Source organism: Mustela nivalis (assembly GCF_964662115.1).
Source record: "Mustela nivalis genome assembly, chromosome: 8".
Taxonomy (NCBI): Eukaryota; Metazoa; Chordata; class Mammalia; order Carnivora; family Mustelidae; genus Mustela; species Mustela nivalis.
Window position 1 is genome coordinate 87,546,670 of NC_139027.1, and position 21,066 is coordinate 87,567,735.

At 36.5% G+C, this 21,066-nt stretch overlaps 1 protein-coding gene across 3 annotated transcripts in view; it reads left to right on the top strand.

The window, feature by feature from the left end:
• The window catches only part of LOC309871326 (E3 SUMO-protein ligase RanBP2), an 84,141-nt gene that overhangs the window by 56,438 nt on the left and 6,637 nt on the right, over window positions 1-21,066 (top strand). For 2 of the 3 annotated variants that reach the window (XM_082744229.1, XM_082744230.1), the window contains exons 19-24: window positions 3,155-3,249; window positions 4,174-9,142; window positions 12,628-12,795; window positions 13,450-13,542; window positions 14,048-14,226; window positions 20,258-20,462. In XM_082744229.1, coding sequence (XP_082600355.1) covers window positions 3,155-3,249; window positions 4,174-9,142; window positions 12,628-12,795; window positions 13,450-13,542; window positions 14,048-14,226; window positions 20,258-20,462 — 5,709 coding nt within the window. Of the gene's footprint in view, window positions 1-3,154; window positions 3,250-4,173; window positions 9,143-9,730; window positions 9,809-12,627; window positions 12,796-13,449; window positions 13,543-14,047; window positions 14,227-20,257; window positions 20,463-21,066 lie in introns of all 3 variants that reach the window. The other variant, XM_082744228.1, reaches the window with a different exon arrangement.

A 21,066-nucleotide genomic window follows, 5' to 3' on the forward strand; every position in this document is an offset into this window, starting at 1 on the left:
ATTCATAGGAAATCGTGTTTATTTTGAAATACCATGGTCATACAAAGAAGGAAGGAGTTGGAGCTGGGCCATATTGGAATTTGAAGTTGTGCTTTCTAGTACATAGTGACCTCTTGAGCCAGTTTGTGTGTTTGAAATGTGGAGATAAAACTTGCCTCACATTATTGTGAGCATTTGTGTATGTGTAGGTGTATATTAGAGTGTCTAGTAAACACTTAATGCACCAAGGGTGTCCTGTGGGTTGTCTGTGTGCAAAAGTGCTTTGTGCATGTAATTCCCTTTAATCGTGGTAACCAAGAATGGTAGATATCATTATTATTATTATGTTTTTAAAGATTTTTGTTTATTTGAGAGAGAGAGTGCATGAGCAGGGGGTTGGGGGGGGGGGGAGAGGGAGAAGCAGACTCCTTGCTAATCAGGGAGTCTGAACACAGGGCCCAGTCCCAGGACCCTGGGATCCTGATCTGAGCTGAAGGCAGATGGTTAACTGACTTTACTGCTAAGGCACCCCATGAATTCTGTTTTTATAGATGAGGAAGTGGGTTTAGAAAGGTAATGTAATTTATCCATTATTGTACAGCTAATTAATGGTAGAGTTGGGGTTCAGACTTCAGTGGTCTTAACTGGGAAGCCCCTTGCCAGTATGATATATTGCCCACAGATAGCCAAAAATGATGATAAAAGCAGATTTGTTGTTTGACATGAGATAGATTCCTGAAATGGTAGTAGTGTGCTTTTTTCTAATTGGTTTTAATCCAGGGAAGATTTAGAATAGTGTGTTCCAGTTTAGATGAGCACATTATGTGATGGTTCATAGGGCCGTACTGAAGGCAGCCTCACTATCCTCTTTTGACAGTGTCTTCTAATGTAGGCAAAATAATAGGAAATCCTGTAAAGTTAGTTATAAATCCTGTAATGTCACAAGTGATAGATAAATTTATGAGATGTGTCAGGAGTTCATACATTGCTCACTTAAAAACTCTGTGCACTATATAGTGTCTGGCATAGAGAAGTCAGTAAACTGGCTAGCCTTTTCTAGGGCTTTTTGAGTGCTGTTTGGAATTGATCGTTTGGCACCTTTTGAGTCACAATTTCCATTTCTTCTGTGTATAGACATAAAAGGTCTTCTGGTTGTTAAACATAACATTCACATTGTCTCATTTTATTCTTGCAATTACCCTATGAAATGTATAGAAGCAGCACATCCTCATTTTACAACTGAGAAATAGGGAGACCCTTAGTAGCTAATTGACAAGGTCGCAAAGCAGCTTTGTGGCCCCGCAAAGTGGAGAGCTCAAGTCCCCTGTTTTGCATTCCTATGCTCACAGATTTTGTTTTTTCTTAACGAAAGTAAAAATATACCAAAATGTTTCTTGTCTTTTTAAAATAAGATGATTAAAAACAATGATTCTTAAGTTTATAGGAAATAATCAGAAGTACTAGCAATATAAACTAAAAACTAACTATAGGAGTTAGAGTGCTATTAATTAACATTTTGGAGCATTTCCTTCTGATCCTTTCTCTTTGTATATGTAAAGAATTTTTAGTGAGATTTTTATCATTATGTTGTATGTAGATGAGTAGTCTATTTTTTAAATACTAGAATTCTGAGCATTTTCTTAAATATTTTGAAAATACTTTTAATGAATCCAGGTTTTCCCATCATGTCGAAGAACTGCAAATTGTATTCCCATATTATTTCCAGTTTGCTGTCATAAATAATGCTGTGGACACATTCTTAGGATTGTTAGGGTATATAAAAAATTCTTTTGTGTTGGATAATTGCTTTCCAGAAAAGCTATGCCAGTTTACACTTTTTTACCACCATTGTCTGATAGTGCCCATCTCATTGCATTCTTGCTTACTATTAGCGATTTATTGGTTTTGAAAAACCTTCACCAATTTTTAAAAACAAACATGGTATCAGTTTTTATTTTTTATACTGGACATGTTCAACAGTTTATAATCATTTTATATTTTCTGAGTTAGCGGTTTATTTGGTACTTTTTTCCTAATATTTTTAGTAGGTTTATAAAAACTTTTTTCCCCCCTCCATTGTTAAGAGTCACTAGTCACTGATAAAGTCACTAATTAAATTTTCAGACTTTATGATTCTTGGCTCATATCCATCAGCTTGTTCTGTGTTCTTTTCCTTTTTTCTCCCCAGAATGTTTAAAATAACCATCTTTACCAGGCAATTCCGTTAGTTTTCCAAATTCAAACTTGGGCTTCTTTAGCAATTTTTACTTTTGTAGTCACTGTGAAGAGAACATAAATAGACTGACTAGTCTTTTCTAGGTCTTTTTCAGGGCTTTCTAGAATCAATTGTTTAACGCCTCTTGGATCACAGTTTCCATTTCTTCCATGTCACGGCATAAATGGTCTTTTAAGTTGTTTTGTTTTCTGATAAAACTTTAATAAAAAATCCTAAGCAGTAATTGTTGGTAGCTTTGCCATGAACATGAGTGTCTTCCAGTTGTTGGTTTCCTGGTGGAACTCATACAAAACTGACTGAATAAATATTTGGACATCAACATGAGTGTCAGTCATGATGTGCCTTTTTTTTTTTTTTTTTTTGGTAAGTCAAGGAACACGTTTTGTGTTACCTGTGAGATTCTTTGCATGAATTTATCAGGTGATTTTTGACTGGAAATTTTCAGCTTGAGTTTATAAAATGCAACCTTTTCTTTCTGCAAATTTTTAAGGCTTGCTTTAAAAAATGGCCCTGAGGCCAATCAGATGCATTTTGGTTCCTTAAATCCTTCCTGTGACTAGTGTATTCCCAGTATTTCTGATGTTGACAATAGACTGTGCTTTCGTATCATACCAATCTTTCTTAGAAAATGGACCAAACACTTTCTTCTTGGCTCCTTTTTTGATGCTTGTTGTGAGGCGCTTGTTCTTGTTGACCACTGTGGTGCTGCTCTCTTAACCTCATGTGTCGTATTTAGGGGTTTTCCTAGTTTGTCATTTGATAATCTTCTTTATGGTATATTTTGATGTATAGAAATTTTAAAAAATCTGTAGTTAAATCTTTCTTTGATTTCTATTGTTTTTGTAATTTATAGTTCTTGCCTAGATAGTCTTAACTATAGTATAGACTTTTTTAACTGTTTTCTTTCTTTTCTTTTTTTTTCTTTTTTTTTTTTTTTAGTTGCAACTACTGGCCCTTCAGTATATTATAGTCAGTCACCAGCATATAATTCCCAGTATCTTCTCAGACCAGCAGCTAATGTTACTCCCACAAAGGTAACAAAGGAATAATTTATACATTTATAAATATCTCCTTTTTAATTGTTCAGGCTTCCTTCAAAGAAATTCAAGAAGTAGTTCAGCATTAAAACTTATATGTCCCATAAGATATAGCTATTTTAAATTTCTTTTCAGATACAGAAGTTATGCCTCTTACTCATCTTATTTTTATGTTACAGTAAGTGTGAACATTTAGAATATTTCCCAAAAGTGGGGGCGATGGTGGTGGTGATGGGTCCTTTATCATTTTGTTTTGGTGGAAACAGGACTAGAATGGCCTTGCTGAACCACTATGTGGTAAGTACTTCAGGCCTGAAGTGACTATGTAGGTGTCTGTTAACAACCAGTATTACAACTGTAGTTGAGTTAATGAAACTTTGAAGACAGATGGCTTGGGTGAATTTAGACCCTGGCTCTTCTGCTCACTGTGACCTTGGGCAAGTTTCTTAAATCTCTCTATGCATTAGTTGCCTCATATGTAAAATGAGGATAATAATCCCTTAATTCATAGGGTTTTTGAGGATATTAAAATGAGATATTATGTAAAGTGCTAAGAACAGTGCCCAGTTGGCACATTAGTAAATGCTCGATAAATGTTAGTCTCCATCATCATCATCATTATTGTTAACATCATTTAACACATTATTTAGGAATAAAGAAGAAATTTATTCTATACATTTATTGTAGAATTGGATTTTTAAGATTCTGTTATTAAAGCAATTTCCATTATATGCCAAGAAAGGAGTATAACTGTAAGTATCTTTGTAAGTAATGTCTTCTTTTAATGCTGTGGTATATACTTTAATGATATCTTTACCTTATAATGCTCATGTTTGTGGTTTGTGAGAATTGGTTTGTATCTAGTTATCTGTAGTTTTATAGACAACTTAACAAAAATCTTTAACTCTTTTTTTCTTTTAGGGTCCGGTTTATGGCATGAATAGGCTTCCACCTCAACAACATATATATGCCTATTCCCAACAGATGCACACACCACCAGTCCAAAGCTCATCTGCTTGTATGTTCTCTCAAGAGATGTATGGTCCTCCCTTGCGTTTTGAGTCTCCTGCAACAGGAATTCTATCACCCAGGGGTGATGATTACTTTAATTACAATGTTCAACAGACAAGCACAAATCCACCTTTGCCAGAGCCAGGTTATTTCACAAAACCCCCAGTTGCAGCTCATGCTTCAAGACCTGCAGAATCTAAGGTTATTGAATTTGGAAAATCTAATTTTGTTCAGCCTGTGCCAGGTGAAGGAATAAGACCATCTTTGACAGCACCTGCACATACAACACAGCCAACTCCTTTTAAATTTAACTCAAATTTCAAGTCAAATGATGGTGACTTTACCTTTTCTTCACCACAGGTTGTAACACAACCCCCTTCGACAGCTTACAATAATAATGAAAGCCTTTTAGGTCTCTTAACTTCAGATAAACCTTTGCAAGGAGATGGCTACAGTGGGCCAAAAGCTAGTCAAACCATTGGACCTCGAAATACGTTCAGTTTTGGAAGCAAAAATGTGCCTGGAATTTCATTTACTGAAAACATGGGTCCAAATCAGCAAAAGAATTCTGGTTTTCGTCGAAGTGATGACATGTTTACTTTCCATGGTCCAGGGAAATCAGTATTTGGAACACCTGCACCGGAGCTGGCCAACAAGAGTCATGAAACAGATGGAGGGAGTGCCCATGGTGATGATGATGATGATGGCCCTCACTTTGAGCCTGTGGTACCTCTTCCTGATAAGATTGAAGTGAAAACTGGTGAGGAAGATGAAGAAGAGTTCTTTTGCAATCGTGCAAAATTGTTTCGTTTTGATGCAGAATCCAAAGAATGGAAGGAACGTGGAATTGGTAATGTAAAAATCCTCAGGCATAAAACATCTGGCAAAATTCGCCTTCTCATGAGACGAGAGCAAGTATTGAAAATCTGTGCAAATCATTACATCAGTCCGGATATGAAACTCACACCAAACGCTGGCTCCGACAGATCTTTTGTATGGCATGCTCTTGATTACGCTGATGAGTTGCCCAAACCAGAACAACTGGCTATTAGATTCAAAACTCCCGAGGAGGCAGCACTTTTTAAGTGCAAGTTTGAAGAGGCCCAGAACATTTTAAAAGCCTTAGGAGCAAATGTAGCCACAACAACAAATCAGGCTATGAGAATTGTAAAAGAATCCACAAGTCATGATAACAAAGATATTTGCAAATCTGATGCTGGAAACATGAATTTTGAATTTCAGATTGCAAAGAAAGAAGGGTCTTGGTGGCATTGTAACAGCTGCTCTTTAAAGAATGCTGCAACTGCTAAGAAGTGTGTATCATGCCAGAATCTAAACCCAAACAAGAAAGAACTCCTTGGCCCACCATTAGTTGAAACTGTGTCTGCTCTTACAGCTGGCCTAGAAAATACACCAGATAGATTTGCATCAACGACTCCAAAGAAAGAAGGTCACTGGGATTGTAGTATTTGCTTAGTGAGAAACGAACCTACTGTATCTAGGTGCATTGCATGCCAGAATGCAAAGGCTGCTAACAAGAGTGGATCTTCATTTGTTCAGCAAGCTTCATTTAAATTTGGCCAGGGAGATCTTCCTAAGTCTGTTAACAGTGATTTCAGATCTGTTTGTTCTACGAAGGAAGGACAGTGGGATTGCAGTGTATGCCTCGTACAAAATGAAGGAAGTTCTACAAAGTGTGCTGCCTGTCAGAATCCAAGAAAACAGAATTTATCTACTTCTTCTGTTTCAGCTCCTGCTTCCTTTAAGTTTGGTACTTCAGAAATAAGTAAAACCCCAACGAGTGGATTTGAGGACATGTTTGCCAAGAAGGAAGGACAGTGGGATTGCAGTTGCTGCTCATTACGAAATGAAGCAAGTGCTACAGTATGTGTTGCTTGTCGGAATCCAGGTAAATTGAGTCTATCCACCTCTGTTCCAGCACCTGCCTCTTTTAAGTTTAGTACTTCAGAGACAAGCAAAGCTCCAAAGAGTGGATTTGAAGGCATGTTCACTAAGAAGGAAGGACAGTGGGATTGCAGTATTTGCTTAGTGCGAAATGAGGCAAGTGCTACCACCTGTGTTGCTTGCCAGAATCCAAGTAAACAAAATCAGCCTACTTCTGCTGTTCTAGCGCCTGCCTCATCAGATACATGCAAGGCTCCAAAGAGTGGATTTGAAGGCATGTTCACCAAGAAGGAAGGACAGTGGGATTGCAGTATTTGCTTAGTGCGAAATGAGGCAAGTGCTACCACCTGTGTTGCTTGCCAGAATCCAAGTAAACAAAATCAGCCTGCTTCTGCTGTTCTAGCTCCTGCCTCGTCAGATACATGCAAGCCTCCAAAGGGTGGATTTGAAGGAATGTTCACCAAGAAGGAAGGACAGTGGGATTGTAGCATTTGCTTTGTGCAAAATGAGAGTTCTTCCTTAAAATGTGTGGCTTGTGATGCCTCTAAACCAACGCATAAACCTATTGCAGAAGCTCCTTCCGCTTTCACTTTGGGCTCAAAAACTAAGTTAAATGACTCTTCTGGAAATCAAGTTGGAACAGGATTTAAAAGTAACTTTTCTGAAAAAGGTTTTAAATTTGGTACTGCAGAACAAGGATTTAAATTTGGGCATGTGGATCAAGAAAGTACACCTTCATTTACATTTCAGGGTTCTTCTAATACAGATTCTAAGTCAACAAAAGAAGGATTTAGTTTTTCTGTCCCTATGTCTGCTGATGGATTTAAATTTGGCATTCAGGAGTCTGGAATTCAAGAGAAGAAAAGTGAAAAGCCCCTTGAAAATGACACTAGTGTTCAGGCTCAGGATATCAGTAGTCAGAAGAATGGTAGTAGTGTAATTTTTGGTCAAACTGGTAGCACTTTTACCTTTGCAGATCTCGCAAAATCAACTTCAGGAGAAGGATTTCAGTTTGGCAAAAAAGACCCTAATTTCAAGGGATTTTCAGGTGCAGGAGAAAAATTATTCTCATCACAAAGTGGTAAAATGGCTGATAAAGCTGACACTTCTGCTGACCTTGAGAAAGATGATGATGCCTATCGGACCGAGGACAGTGATGACATCCATTTTGAACCAGTAGTTCAGATGCCTGAAAAAGTAGAACTTGTAACAGGAGAAGAAGATGAAAAAGTTCTTTATTCACAGCGGGTAAAATTATTTAGGTTTGATGCTGAGATAAGTCAGTGGAAAGAAAGGGGTCTGGGGAACTTAAAAATTCTCAAGAATGAAGTCAATGGCAAACTAAGAATGCTTATGCGAAGAGAACAGGTACTAAAAGTGTGTGCTAATCATTGGATAACAACTACGATGAACCTGAAGCCTCTCTCTGGGTCCGATAGAGCATGGATGTGGTTAGCGAGTGATTTTTCTGATGGTGATGCCAAACTAGAGCAGCTGGCAGCAAAATTTAAAACACCAGAGCTGGCTGAAGAATTCAAGCAGAAATTTGAGGAATGCCAGCGACTTCTATTAGATATACCACTTCAAACTCCTCATAAACTTGTAGACACTGGCAGAGCTGCTAAGTTAATCCAGAGAGCAGAAGAAATGAAGAGTGGATTAAAAGATTTCAAAACTTTTTTGACAAATGATCAAACAAAAGTCACTGATGGAGAGAGTGAATCCTCTGATGCAGGTGCTGCCAGTGCCTCTGATACAACCAGCAAGCCAAACCCTGAAAACACAGGGCCCACACTGGAGTGGGACAACTATGATTTAAGGGAAGATGCTTTGGATGATAGTGTGAGTAGTAGCTCAGTACATGCTTCTCCACTGGCAAGTAGCCCCGTGAGGAAAAATCTCTTTCGCTTTGGTGAGTCAACAACAGGATTTAACTTCAGTTTTAAGTCTGCTTTGAGTCCATCTAAGTCTCCTGCCAAATTGAACCAGAGTGGGACCTCAGTTGGCACTGATGAAGAATCTGATGTTACTCAGGAAGAAGAGAGAGATGGCCAGTACTTTGAACCTGTTGTACCTTTACCTGATCTAGTGGAAGTGTCCAGTGGTGAGGAAAATGAACAAATTGTTTTTAGTCACAGAGCAAAACTCTATAGATATGATAAAGATGTTGGTCAGTGGAAAGAAAGAGGCATTGGTGATATAAAGATTTTACAGAATTATGATAATAAGCAAGTTCGAATAGTGATGAGAAGGGACCAGGTGTTAAAACTTTGTGCCAATCACAGAATAACTCCAGATATGACTTTGCAAAATATGAAAGGGACAGAACGAGTGTGGGTGTGGACTGCTTGTGATTTTGCAGATGGGGAAAGAAAAGTAGAACATTTAGCTGTCCGTTTTAAACTACAGGATGTTGCAGATTCATTTAAGAAAATATTTGATGAAGCAAAAATAGCCCAAGAAAAAGATTCTTTGATAACACCTCAGGTTTCTCGTTCAACCACTCCTAGAGAGTCACCATGTGGCAAAATCGCTGTTGCTGTATTAGAAGAAACCACAAGAGAAAGGACAGATTTAATTCAGAGTGACGACACAGCAGATGCAACTTCAGAAGTTGGAGAAGCGTCTAGCACATCTGAAGCAACAACAAAAGCAGTGGTTTCTCCTCCAAAGTTTGTATTTGGTTCGGAGTCTGTTAAAAGTATTTTTAGTAGTGAAAAATCAAAACCATTTGCATTTGGCAACAGTTCAGCCACTGGGTCTTTGTTTGGATTTAGTTTTAATGCACCTTTGAAAAATAGTAGTGAAATTAGTTCAGTAGTCAAGAGTGGATCTGAAAGAAAAGTGGAACCTAATTGCAAAGAGTCGAAGAATTCAGATGGCAAACAGTCTTCAGATGGCAAAGTCAGAAATCTCTTTGCTTTTCCAAAGGAAGAGTCCTCAACTAATTACACCTTTAAAACACCAGAAAAGGGTAAGCACTTGGTCTTTAGTATAAGCACAATTTTTCATCCATTGTGTAAATATTTTGCTTAATGCATATACTCTTTGTAGGATACTAATGTTTTAGTAAAAGTTGGGTCATAAACATAGTGCGTTGTGAACAGCCAAAAAATAATTGTACAGATTGTTTTTTCTGCCTAAATCTGTTTCCCTGTGACTGTTTAAACAGCGGCAGAGAACGTGTGTGTAAGTTATTGAGGATATCTAACTGGAAGATATTTATGTTTAGTGCAGAGAACAAGAACCTAATACAGTACCAAAGTTTAGTGACTCATGTACTCATGAGTATTAGCTCGAGTTTGATTTTTTTTTAAGTGTTCATTCTTCAATGTATCATTCTCTTGTCACTCAAAAAACATGGTACTGAGATGTTTATATGTCATATAATGTAGTCTTATCACTATTTATTAAATGAGCAAAGAATGAAACTACCAGGATAAATGAATATCTGAGATGGCTAAATTGATATAAATTGAGGGACTCTGGCTTTTTATATTTTAAAATCACATTGACTTTTATTCTCAAGATATCCAAAAATGAAATACTCTTTATTTTCTAGGATTTAATTTTAGCCTTTTTAAATCTAATCCAATGGCTTTTTGGACCAGCATCCCTTCCTCACAGCCTGAGAATGAAGGTATAGAGCTAGTATTCTCAGTATGAGATGACATCAGTTTTTTTAAGCAGCTGGTAGTCCTTAGCGAAGTAACTGGCTGTATGAAATTAAGCACTTAACACTAAGGTGTGCATGTTAAAAGAATGTCTGTTTAAACAAGTACTTTTTTTGACTGGTGGTATATAACATCCTTTAATGCTGTTTTTGTTTTGTTTTGTTTTTAATGTACTTGGATGACATGTTTTTTCAGTATTGTACAGCATTACTTTGAGGTAGATCCATGTGGTCTTTATCTTTTGCTGCTTTATACTTTATTATTCTATTATTTTAAACTCTACTTAATGAAGACCTTTGTTTTTTCTAACATTTATCTTTAGCCAGGAATGTCTGCTAGCATGTATACACATGGAACAGAGTTGCCCTTTATTATTACCCTTTTGGATAGGGTTTAGAAAAATAACCTATTTGAAAGTAGATGTCATTTTTAACAGCCAACATTGTATACCTGGTATGTTATAAAAGTAAACATTGGTATTAGAGTGGAGTAATAGGAAGTTGGGGAATCTGTTAAAGACCTTTGAGAGCAAGCTTAGGGAAATGAAAGCTATTAGTATCTAACAAACAACATATCTTGAGCAACACAACTATGTTCAGTGATAAAATAATCCTTGATTCGGGGGCCCTTTACTCGATCACAATACTAGCTAAAGAACTTTGCTTTTAATTTTTAACCCTCATTCTTAACGATATATTCTTTGGGAATTTGTGAAAAGTGTGGACTTTTTCCTCTAAATGACATGTATTTGAATGCACACTCCAGGACTGTAGGTTAAGAATCCCTGGTCTAAGAGCAGATTTACCAGTATACTACTGTATGACAAAGAGCCTTATTCTCTTTCAAATCCCAAAGGACCTTAGAAATGGAGGTTCTAGACACTGAGGAAACTGAGGCTTGGCTGGGCTATATGAAATGCCCACACTGTCTCTACCAGCTAATAGCAGAATTGGAGTAAGAATCTATATATCTTACAGTATTGTAATTGATACTATGTTTTTCTAATTAAGGAGAGTAAAAGGCAAGTTTAGCATTGTAAAAGGTCTCTAGTTCTCTAGATCAGATCAAATATGATCTGTGTATGTAATTTAGGATTTTCTTTTTTTTTAAAACAGATTTTATTTATATATTTGACACACATAGAGAGTTATCACAAGTAGGCAGAGAGGCAGGAGAGAAAGAGGGGGAAGCAGACTCCTTGCTGACAGAGAGCCCAATGTGGGGCTCGGTCCCAGGATCCTGAGATATGACCTGAGCCAAAGGCAGAGATTTTTAAACCACTGAGCCACCCAGGCGGCCCTAGAGTTTTCTAATAGCCACATTAAAAAATAGAATAAAAAACAGGTGAAAAAAAGAAGCAGATGAATTTAATTTTAATCTAAGCAGTTACATTATATCTGAAATAACATTTCAGGTTCTAATCAGATTGTATAAAAATAAAGATATACTTCATATTCTGGGTTGTTTTGTTTTTTATACAAAGTCTTCAAAATCCAGTGTGTATTTTTATTTTTATTTTACTATCTTTTTTTTGAGGGAGAGCCAGTGAGGAGTGTGTGATCACAAATGGGAGGGACAGAGAGAGGTGGAGTGGGGAGGAGAGAGAATCTCAAGCAGACTCCATTCTGGTGTGGAACCTGACACAGGGCTCAGTCTCCTGATCCCAAGATCAAGACCTGAGCCGAAATCAAGAGTTCGGCAGTTAACCAAGTGAGCCATCCAGGTGCCCCTAGTGTGTATTTTTATACCTGAAGTAGGACTCAGTTTAGACTAGCCATGTTTAAAGTGCTTAATAGCCACATGTGGCTAAGATATGATTTTGGACAGCACCTGTTGGTACATGATTTGTTTTATCTGTTCCTTTTTTTTTTGTTTTTTAAGACTTTATTTGACAGAGATCACAAGTAGGAAGAGAGGCAGGCAGAGAGAGAGAGGAGAAAGCAGGCTCCTTGCTCAGCAGAGAGCCCGATGCGGGGCTCGATCTCAGGACCTTGGGTCATGAACCGAGCTGAAGGCAGAGGCTTTAACCCACTGAGCCACCCAGGCACCCCTTATCTTTTCCTTTTGCCAGATATTCCTCTTTATTTATTGGCCACAGTGTATTGTATGAAGAATCCCTTTTTTCTTTGTGTTTTGCTTTTTTTTGTTGTAGTTTTTCAGCTATAAAATTTGTCCTAAATTCTTACAGTATTATACCAAGGATAACAGTAATTTTAATTTAGTTTTATATGTTATCATGCTTGGAAGTGTGCAAAACTGGATATAACTCCATTCACCCACCGTCCTTGGCAATTGTTAACAATTCCAATTATACACCATCCTTGGCAATTGTTAACTTTTCTTGTAGGAACTAATCAAGGTTAGCTTTGCATTAGTTTCATATTTATACTAATCTTTGCTCATGATTTCTCTGAGTTTTTTCAGTTGTTGCAAATGCATGGATATTTTGCTAAACAATTGTTTAGTATGCCAGATATGGTTATGGCAGCACTATTTAAATGCCTTCTACAATTATAGCCATTAATAGTAGTTTTTAAAAAATGATCAGTGAGTAAATGCAGTAGTTTTTTGGTTTTAAATAGATTCTGTGTTCAGTAAGGGTTTTGACAGAACATTAATTTCTAATTCTTTACTGAGCCTTGTCCACATTAGAGTTTATGTGTTTTCATCACTATGCTATTTTAACCTAAAAATAAGTTCAATGGTTTTCTTTTCAGCTAGGATATTGGTGTTAATACAACTATTTAATATCTTGTCTTCGTAATTTTTTGGGCTTACTTTATAGCAAAAGAGAAGGTAAAACCTGAAGATCCTCCCTCAGATGATGATGTTCTCATTGTATATGAGTTAATACCCACCCCTGAGCAAAGAGATCTTGCAAGCAAACTTAAACTTCCTCCAACTTTCTTCTGCTATAAGAATAAACCAGATTATATTAGCGAAGAAGAGGATGGTAAATCTTCTGTTATTTAAAATGCATTCTTTTCATGCTAATCTTAGTAATGGGGGAGTATGGTTAAATTATTTAAAGCCTGCCTCTTAGAACCCAACACTGTTGTCCTCCTAGCTAAGATGTTTATCCTCAGTGTATGTATTGTAAATAGTCAATGGATGTAATGATTGAAACAACTGCATTTATTAAGTGAGGATTTTGTGGATGGCTACCATAAGTTGAGCAGGCATTTTGAGAATTGAAAGCAATCCTCATTTCCCTGTTAACTTAGAGGGATGGGGGTGTTTCATTATGAGGCAGATGGGTGTTTCATTATGGAAAACTCTGTGAGCCATACCAGAGTCTTTCAGCAGGGAAATTCCATGCTCAGGAAGTTTCAGTAGGACTGGTTGAGTTTGGTGTAGAGGATTGGGTTGTGGGACATGGAGATAGGAAGATGATAGAGTAGCTCAAACAAGAAGAGAGCCTAAGTAGAATTTCTATAATGACAGGAGAGGCATTAGGAATATAGAATTAGCAAAATTGGGTGTTCTTTCAATGTGGGGAGTAAGGGAAAGTATGAAGTTGAAGGATAGTTATTAGATTTCTGGCTAGAAAAATTCCTGAAACTTAATAGAAATTCCTTTTTTTTTAATAAAATCAATTATACTTAAGATGAAGATTTTGAAACAGCTGTCAAGAAACTTAATGGAAAACTATATCTGGATGACTCAGAAAAATGTAGACCATTAGAAGAAAAGCTAACAGGTATGTTAAATTAAAATTACTAATTATAATGCTCTTACAGATTTTATTAATTCATTCATTCATTTGAGGGGAAAGAGAGAAAGGGAGGGGGAGGAGCAGAGCGGAGAGAATATCTTAAGCAGGCTCCATGTCCAATGCGGAGCCAAATGTGGGCCTTGATCTCAGAACCCAGAGATCATGACCTGAGCAGAATCAAGAATCAAACACTTAACCAACTGAGCCACTCAGGTGCCCCACTAGTTAGAAAGTTTTTAAAAAATCTTCTATTTAAAAGGAATCATCTGATCATTTTTATAATTACCAGTTTTACTTATGTACTATTCCTCTCGTGTTTTAAAAGTTTAAAAATATTAAAACATTGTTTTCTTGGTGATCCTGTTCTCCATTACCACTCATAGCTATTGCTATCTGGGTCTATAATCTGTACATTATATTGAGAACCATTCTTGGAAAGGAGTTGGACTTTTTGTCACTTTCTTTTGCTTGTGTTCTGTGGAATTTTCAGATAATGAAAAAGAATGTGTTATTGTTTGGGAAAAGAAACCAACAGTTGAAGAGAAGGCAAAAGCAGATACATTAAAACTTCCACCTACATTTTTTTGTGGAGTCTGTAGTGATACTGATGAAGACAATGGAAATGGGGAAGACTTTCAGTCAGAATTTCAAAAAGTTCAGGACTCTCAAGTAAGAGCATCTCCATTATTTTCCTTCTGATTCAGTTGCCTTTGTTGATGCAGTAGACTAGAATGTTTTTTTTTACCCAATGGTGGTAATGTGTTGTGGGAAGAAAATGGATTAGACATCTACCAATCAGCATTGACCAGAGAAGAAGGAGTTTTGTTCTGCATAGAGGATTGTAAAGATTCACATCCTATGTATGTTGGGTTTTTGTGGGGATGGGAGAGGTGGACTGAGCAGAATATCCTTTGGAGTGTTTACCACTAAGAATGATACTAATAAGTTCATTTTCCATGCAAATTAGTTTATTCTCCGGTGGGCAGAGTGGATAGGAAGTAATATTGGAGACAGTTCCTTGGCCTATAACTTGTCAATTTCATGATTTGATTATTTTCTTAGCACAACTGTAGTGATAATTTTAATAGATATCAGCACCTTGGTTATCTTAATTTGTATTTCACAGAAAATAGAAGACAAGGTCCCTGTCTAGTAATTGTTTACAGTCTAATATTGGCATGTATTCAGAATGTTCCTGCCTCCTCAAGTAATACTGGCTTTTTTTGTTGTTTTATTTTTGTTTTTGTTAGATGGTTAAAATAGAGTCCTGGAATTAGTTACACATGTAGTGGTTTTTTTAAGGGACGTGTGGCTAGAGAGAGATGTGGTGGTCTGAGTCTAAGAAATTTATTGTTTTTCATAGTCTCTCTGACTCTGATGAGTCTTTGATGGTCACCTAGGATGTGTAGGTTTAAATTGAATTCATCAGTACACATATAATTAATGGTCATTAGTTGATGTAAAGATATCACTTTTTCATTTATAACCAGATAGATTTATTTGTTGAAATCCGAAGTTTTTGCAGCAGTGGTCTCATTATTTCAATCTAAAGTGTATTTCAAATCACTTAGCAGTTTCCATGGATTCATTGTATTTACATGTATTTCATTGTATTTACATTCACAATATTTAGTGACCGTTACTCTAATTCCTCACTGTTAGAGGCTTTATCATGTAGCTATTTATTCAACAAGTACAGTATAATCATATTAATAAAAACTTGGACTATACAGATTTATACAGTGATTTAAACATGGCCTCTTATGTGCAAAACTTCTAGTAAGTTACTACTTTAACATTTATTTTAAAATTGAAAAATAATTTCAGTACTGATGCACAGACTAAATTGTTGATCATTTATTCTTTTTCTACCTTGTGATGCATGCCACTTGAGCTGGCACACAAGTACTTGGTGTATTTTGTCGGTATTTTATAAACCACGCTGTTTATAGGAGTTGAAGTATCTTATTTGAGGTGACAGTTGTGTTATTTTAAAACATTTGTGATTGTTAGAAAATATCCTCTAACACTATCACACTGTTCATTAAATAGTAGTATTAGTGGCTATCCAAAAATACTTTTGGTACCAAAGTTAAATATGATAAATCTCTTCTATAAAGGTTGGGCAAAAATACTGTAATAAAATATATGTTTTGGAAGAGAGTAATTACCTTTTGATACACAGCTGAAATAGAAAACTAAAAACCATTTGAACTAAAATATGCTCTAAGAGATGTGGATTTACACTTTTTCAGAATGTGTTGTTCATGCTTTACACTCAGTTTAATTAATTTTGAATATGATATCTGTTGCTTAAAATGCCTAAGTGTACTCTCTTTATAAGCGTTTACTGTGAGCTAGCACTATGCTGACAATTGGGGATACAGTATTTTTTTTTTTAAGATGTATGTATGTATGTATGTATGTATGTATTTATTTATTTAACAGACAGAGGTCACAAGTAGGCAGAGAGGCAGGCAGAGACAGAGAGAGAGGGAAGCAGGCTCCCTGCTGAGCAGAGAGCCTGATGCGGGGCTTGATCCCAGGACCCTGTGATCATGACCTGAGCTGAAGGCAGAGGCTTTAACCCAGTGAGCCACCCAGGTGCCTCGGGGATACAGTATTGAACAAAACAGAAGTAATTTGGTTTGTCTGTAATGAGTTTTCCATTCAGGACCTCTAAGGGGAGGATGCATTAGGAGCTGAATTAAAACCCTTCCCCCCACCCAAGTAGTCTAGCCTATTTTTTTGGGGTAACATTTATTGTGATATAATTCACACACCATACAGTTCACCCATTTTAAAGTATATAATTCCGAGGTTTTTAGTATATTCGCCGGGTTCTGCAACCACTCACAGTCAGTTTTGAACAGTTTCATCAACCCAAGAAAAACCTCTAACCTCTATCAGTTACCACCCTTCCCCATTTCCCCCTAGTTCTTCCAGCCCTAGAAACCAGTGATGGACTATCTCTATAAGTTTGCCTATTGTGGACATTTCTTTCTTTCTTTCTTTTTTTTTTTTTTTAAGATTTTGTTTGTTTGTTTGACAGAGAGTGACCACAAGTAGGCAGAGAGACAGGCAGAGAGAAAGGAGGAAGCAGGCTCTCTGCTGAGCAGAGCCCGATGCGGGGCTCAATCCCAGGACCCTGGGCTCATGACCTGAGCTGAGGGCAGAGGCTTTAACCCACTGAGCCACCCAGGCGCCCCTATTGTGGACATTTCTTATAAATAACTTTTGTGTCTGGCTTCTTTCACTTAATATGTTTAAGTATATCTACACTGTAGCATATATATACATTTATTGATTTTTATGACTGAATAATATTCCATTGTATGGATATGCCAAATTTCATTTATCCATTCATCTGTTGATGGCCACTTGGGTTGGTTTTACTTTTTGGCTATTATAGTAATACTGCTATGATAGCATTAAACATTTGACACAAACAGAATGAATTTTCTTTGCCTTGTGCTTCAGGTATGTTAAGGACTTTTTTCATTTGTAGTAACTTCTTTTATTTACAGAAGTAAAATTCACTTTTGTGTATGTGTGTCTGTTTTCTCTGAGTTCTTACACATGCCTGAATTCTTATAATTCCCACCAAAGACAGGATAGAATAATTCCAACACACCCAGAATTCCTTTGTATCATCCTTTTGTAGTCAGATCCTCCCCTACCCACATCTTTTAGCAACTGCTGATCTGTTTTCTGTTTCTATATTTTTGCCTTTTCCAGACCAACATATGAATGAAATCCTATAGTATAGGATTTCATATGAATAAAATCCTACAGCATAGGCATTTGTCTATCCCTAAGTAGTATTTCATTTTGTGGCTATACCACAGTTTATTCATTGATCCATGGAAGGTCATTTCCAATTTATTTTGCTTTTTTTCTTGTTTCTCAAAGTGGAGCCATTCTTCATTTCTAGTATAGTTAATGTTCTAAGTTTCTTTCTAGGAACTGTTCAGCTCCATCCCAAAACTTTTACTATGTGGTATTTTCATTTTCTTTCAGTTTAAAATACTTACTTTCCTTGAGATATTCTTTTGGTACATGCATTAGGTAGTATGTTGCTCCCAAATATTTAGTGATATTCCACATATTTTGGTATTGATTTCTAGTTTAATTCCTTTATTGTCTGTGAATGTATTTTGAGTAATTTCAGTTCTTACAGGTTTATTGAAGGCTGTCTTGGTGATTGTTGTGCACTTGAGAGGAATGTGTAGTTTGCTCTTTTGGGGTAGTGTTTTATGTTAATTAGATCAAGCTAATTGATGCTGTGCTAAGTCTCAATATATTATCCTTGACTACTTTTTTGTTTCCTTATTCTTTTTGAGAAGACTGTTGCTAGGCATAATTGTAGATTTGTCTATTTCTCCCATTAATTTTTGCTTAATGTACTTAGAAAGTGTTCCTTTTGCTTCTGTTTTCTAGAAGACATTGTAGGAATTGCTAGTCTTTCTTTCTTTCTTAAATGTTTGATAGAACTTGGTACTGAAACCATTTGGTCCTGGAATGATATTAATTGATTTAGTAGATGTAGGCCTATTCAGATTATCTGTTTCTTCTTCTTGAGTTTTGGTAGGTTTTGTCTTTCAAGGAATTGGTCCATTTCATTTATGTTAATCAAATTTGTGGGTGTAATGGTGTCTGTGGTGTCTAAATTAAAATTGATTACCCTTTTAATAGCTATCAATTAAAAGTGAGTAGTGATGGCTCTTGTTTCATTTCTTTTCCTTTTTTAAAAATTATTTGAGAGAGAGAGCACAAACAGGGGGAAGGGCAGAGGGAAAAACAGACTCCCCACTGAGCAGAGATCTGCAGGAGGGGCTCAATCCCAGGACCCCAGGATCATGACTGGAACTGGAGCCAGATGCTTTGACTGAGCCACTCAAGCGCCCCTTGTTTCATTTCTTTTTTCTTTTTTCTTTTTTGTTTTAGAGAGTTTATTTATTTATTTGACAGAGATCACAAGTAGGCAAAGAGGCAGGCAGGGGGGCGGGGGGGAGGAAGCAGGCTCCCTGCCAAGTAGAGAGCCTGATATGGAACTCTATCCCAGGACCCTGAGATCATGACCTGAGCCGAAGGCAGAGTCTTAACCCACTTAACCACCCAGGTGCCCCCTTGTTTCATTTCTAATATTAATAACTTGCATCTTGTTTTCTTGGTTAACCTACTTTGGGTTTATATCAGTTTTTATTGACCTTTTCAAAAAACCACTTTTGATTTTGTTGTTTTCCTCTTTGGATTTCCTACTTTATTGATTTCTGCTATACTTTTCATTTTTTTCTAATCTTCTTGCTTTAATTTTATATTGCTCTTCTTTCTCTAGTTTCTTAAGGTAGGAGTTCATTGATTTTAGATTTTTTTCTTAAAGATTTTATTTATTTGAGAGAGAGAGGGAGGGAGAGAGCATAAGGCCAGGGGAGAGGCAGAAGGAGAGGGAGAAGCAGACTTCCCACTGAGCAGGGATCCTGATGCAGGGCTCAGTCTAGGAACCCTGTGATCATGACCTGAGCCAAAGTCACATGCTTTTAACTGACTGAACCACCCAGGCACCCCATTGATCTTCTTAATGTATGCATTCAGTACTATAAATTTTCCCTTCCTTGGTTTTGTTGCATTTTGTAAGTTTTGATAAGTTGTAGTTTCATATTTATTTAAAGATATTTTTAATTTATCTAGAGGCCTTTGTATATATTATTTTTTAAAAATGGGTTGTTTAATCTCTTAATATTTGGAATTTCTCCAGCTATATTTCTGGTAATGATTTCTACCTTAATTCTTTTGTTGACTGAGTATATATACTTTATGATTTCTGTTCTATTGAATTTGTTGAGGTGCACGAATGTGGGGTTTTTTTTGGGTAAATCATCTATGTTGCTTTCTGTTACTGTATTTTTTCATTTGTAAAATTCCCACTTGACTCTCTTTATACCTTAAAGTTTTTTTTGCTGAGAACTTGTTATCTTTTCATTTATTTTAAAGAATATTTGCCCTTATATCCTGGAGCATTGTTACAATAGCTTCTTTAAAGATTTTTTCTGCTCATTCAACACATGGATCATTTCATGACAACCCCGAACCCCTGGCCAAGGAGAGTTGGCTTTTCTTGGGAATTTTTTCCATCTCTGTCATTGCCGCTTCAGTTTTGGAGCTTCTCTAGCACCCAGGCTGGAATATGGGTTGGTAGGGAAGGAAATACCCTGGAAGGTTCTTACCACCGGATTATAACTCAAGTCTTGGGGTTCTTTTTTTTTTTTTTTTTTTTAATAATTTATTTGACAGACAGAAATCACAAGTAGGCAGAGAGGTAGGCAGAGAGAGGAGGATGTAGACTCCCTGTGGAACAGAGAGCTCGGCGTGGGGCTTGATCCCAGGACCCTGGGATCATGACCTGAGCCGAAGGCAGAGGCTATAGCCCACTGAGCCACCCAGGTGCCCCAAATCTTGGGGTTCTTAATCCCCCTGCTTTATCCACCTTTCAGAGGCTTTTTATACTTGCTTTATCTGTTTCAGTCCAGTTTAATAGTAAAGATAGGATGGAGTGTAGAATGGGAGAGATAAGGTGAAGTGTGTTTATTCCATTATGTCTAGAATTCTCAAGTACTCAATTTCTTTTAAAATAGGAATATGATCCTTTTTGTCAGTCAGTATTTAATGGCATAGTTATTTTTTTACTTTCTTTTTGCAGAAATCCCAGAGTGAAGAAATAGCTAACACGGCTGACAGTATGTATACACGTGGGAGTAAAGTGACTGCACCATTTTTATGTAAATCTGAAGAACCTGGTTTTATTACCAAATCTGCTAGTTCACCACCTGTTTCTTCTGGAACTGTGGATAAACCTGTAGATTTGTCTGCTAGAAAGGAAAATGATGCAGATTCTACAAGCCAAGGTAAAATTTAATACGTTTACAAAAATCTTTTAGGTGTACATTACCATTACATAACGTCACATAATGTCACCTAACTCTGTATTTGAGAAAATAGACTCAAATGTCAATTCTAAAAACTCCCTTCCCTTAAAACACATTTGAAACGTATAAAGGGGCATGAAATATTTGTAATAATAACCAGAAAATCATACTACCTTGTCAACAAAGATAATAAACATGTATTTTTATTGTTAGAGTTGTGGTTATTAACAAATATGAAGCACTGTGACTCTGACCTTTCTACTTGAGAATAAATAACAAATTTTGCCTAGTGGAGATTTTTCTTTGTGATAGGAATATTTGAATATTGTTTGAATTATCATTGAAGTATATTAAAATTCATATATGAAGTAATTGTGGATATTACAATAAGGTGGTTAAATTTTTATGGTACTACCTTAGTGTCTTTTTCTTTGTGTGCTTCATTAGATTAATCAGTTACAGTAATCAAACCTGATAGGCTTTCCTCTGTGTTTTTTCATTTCAGTTGATATTGGGGGTCGGAATCTTTTATAATATATTCCTTTAAAATTGCTTGTCTATTTTACCTAATTTGTTTCAGAAG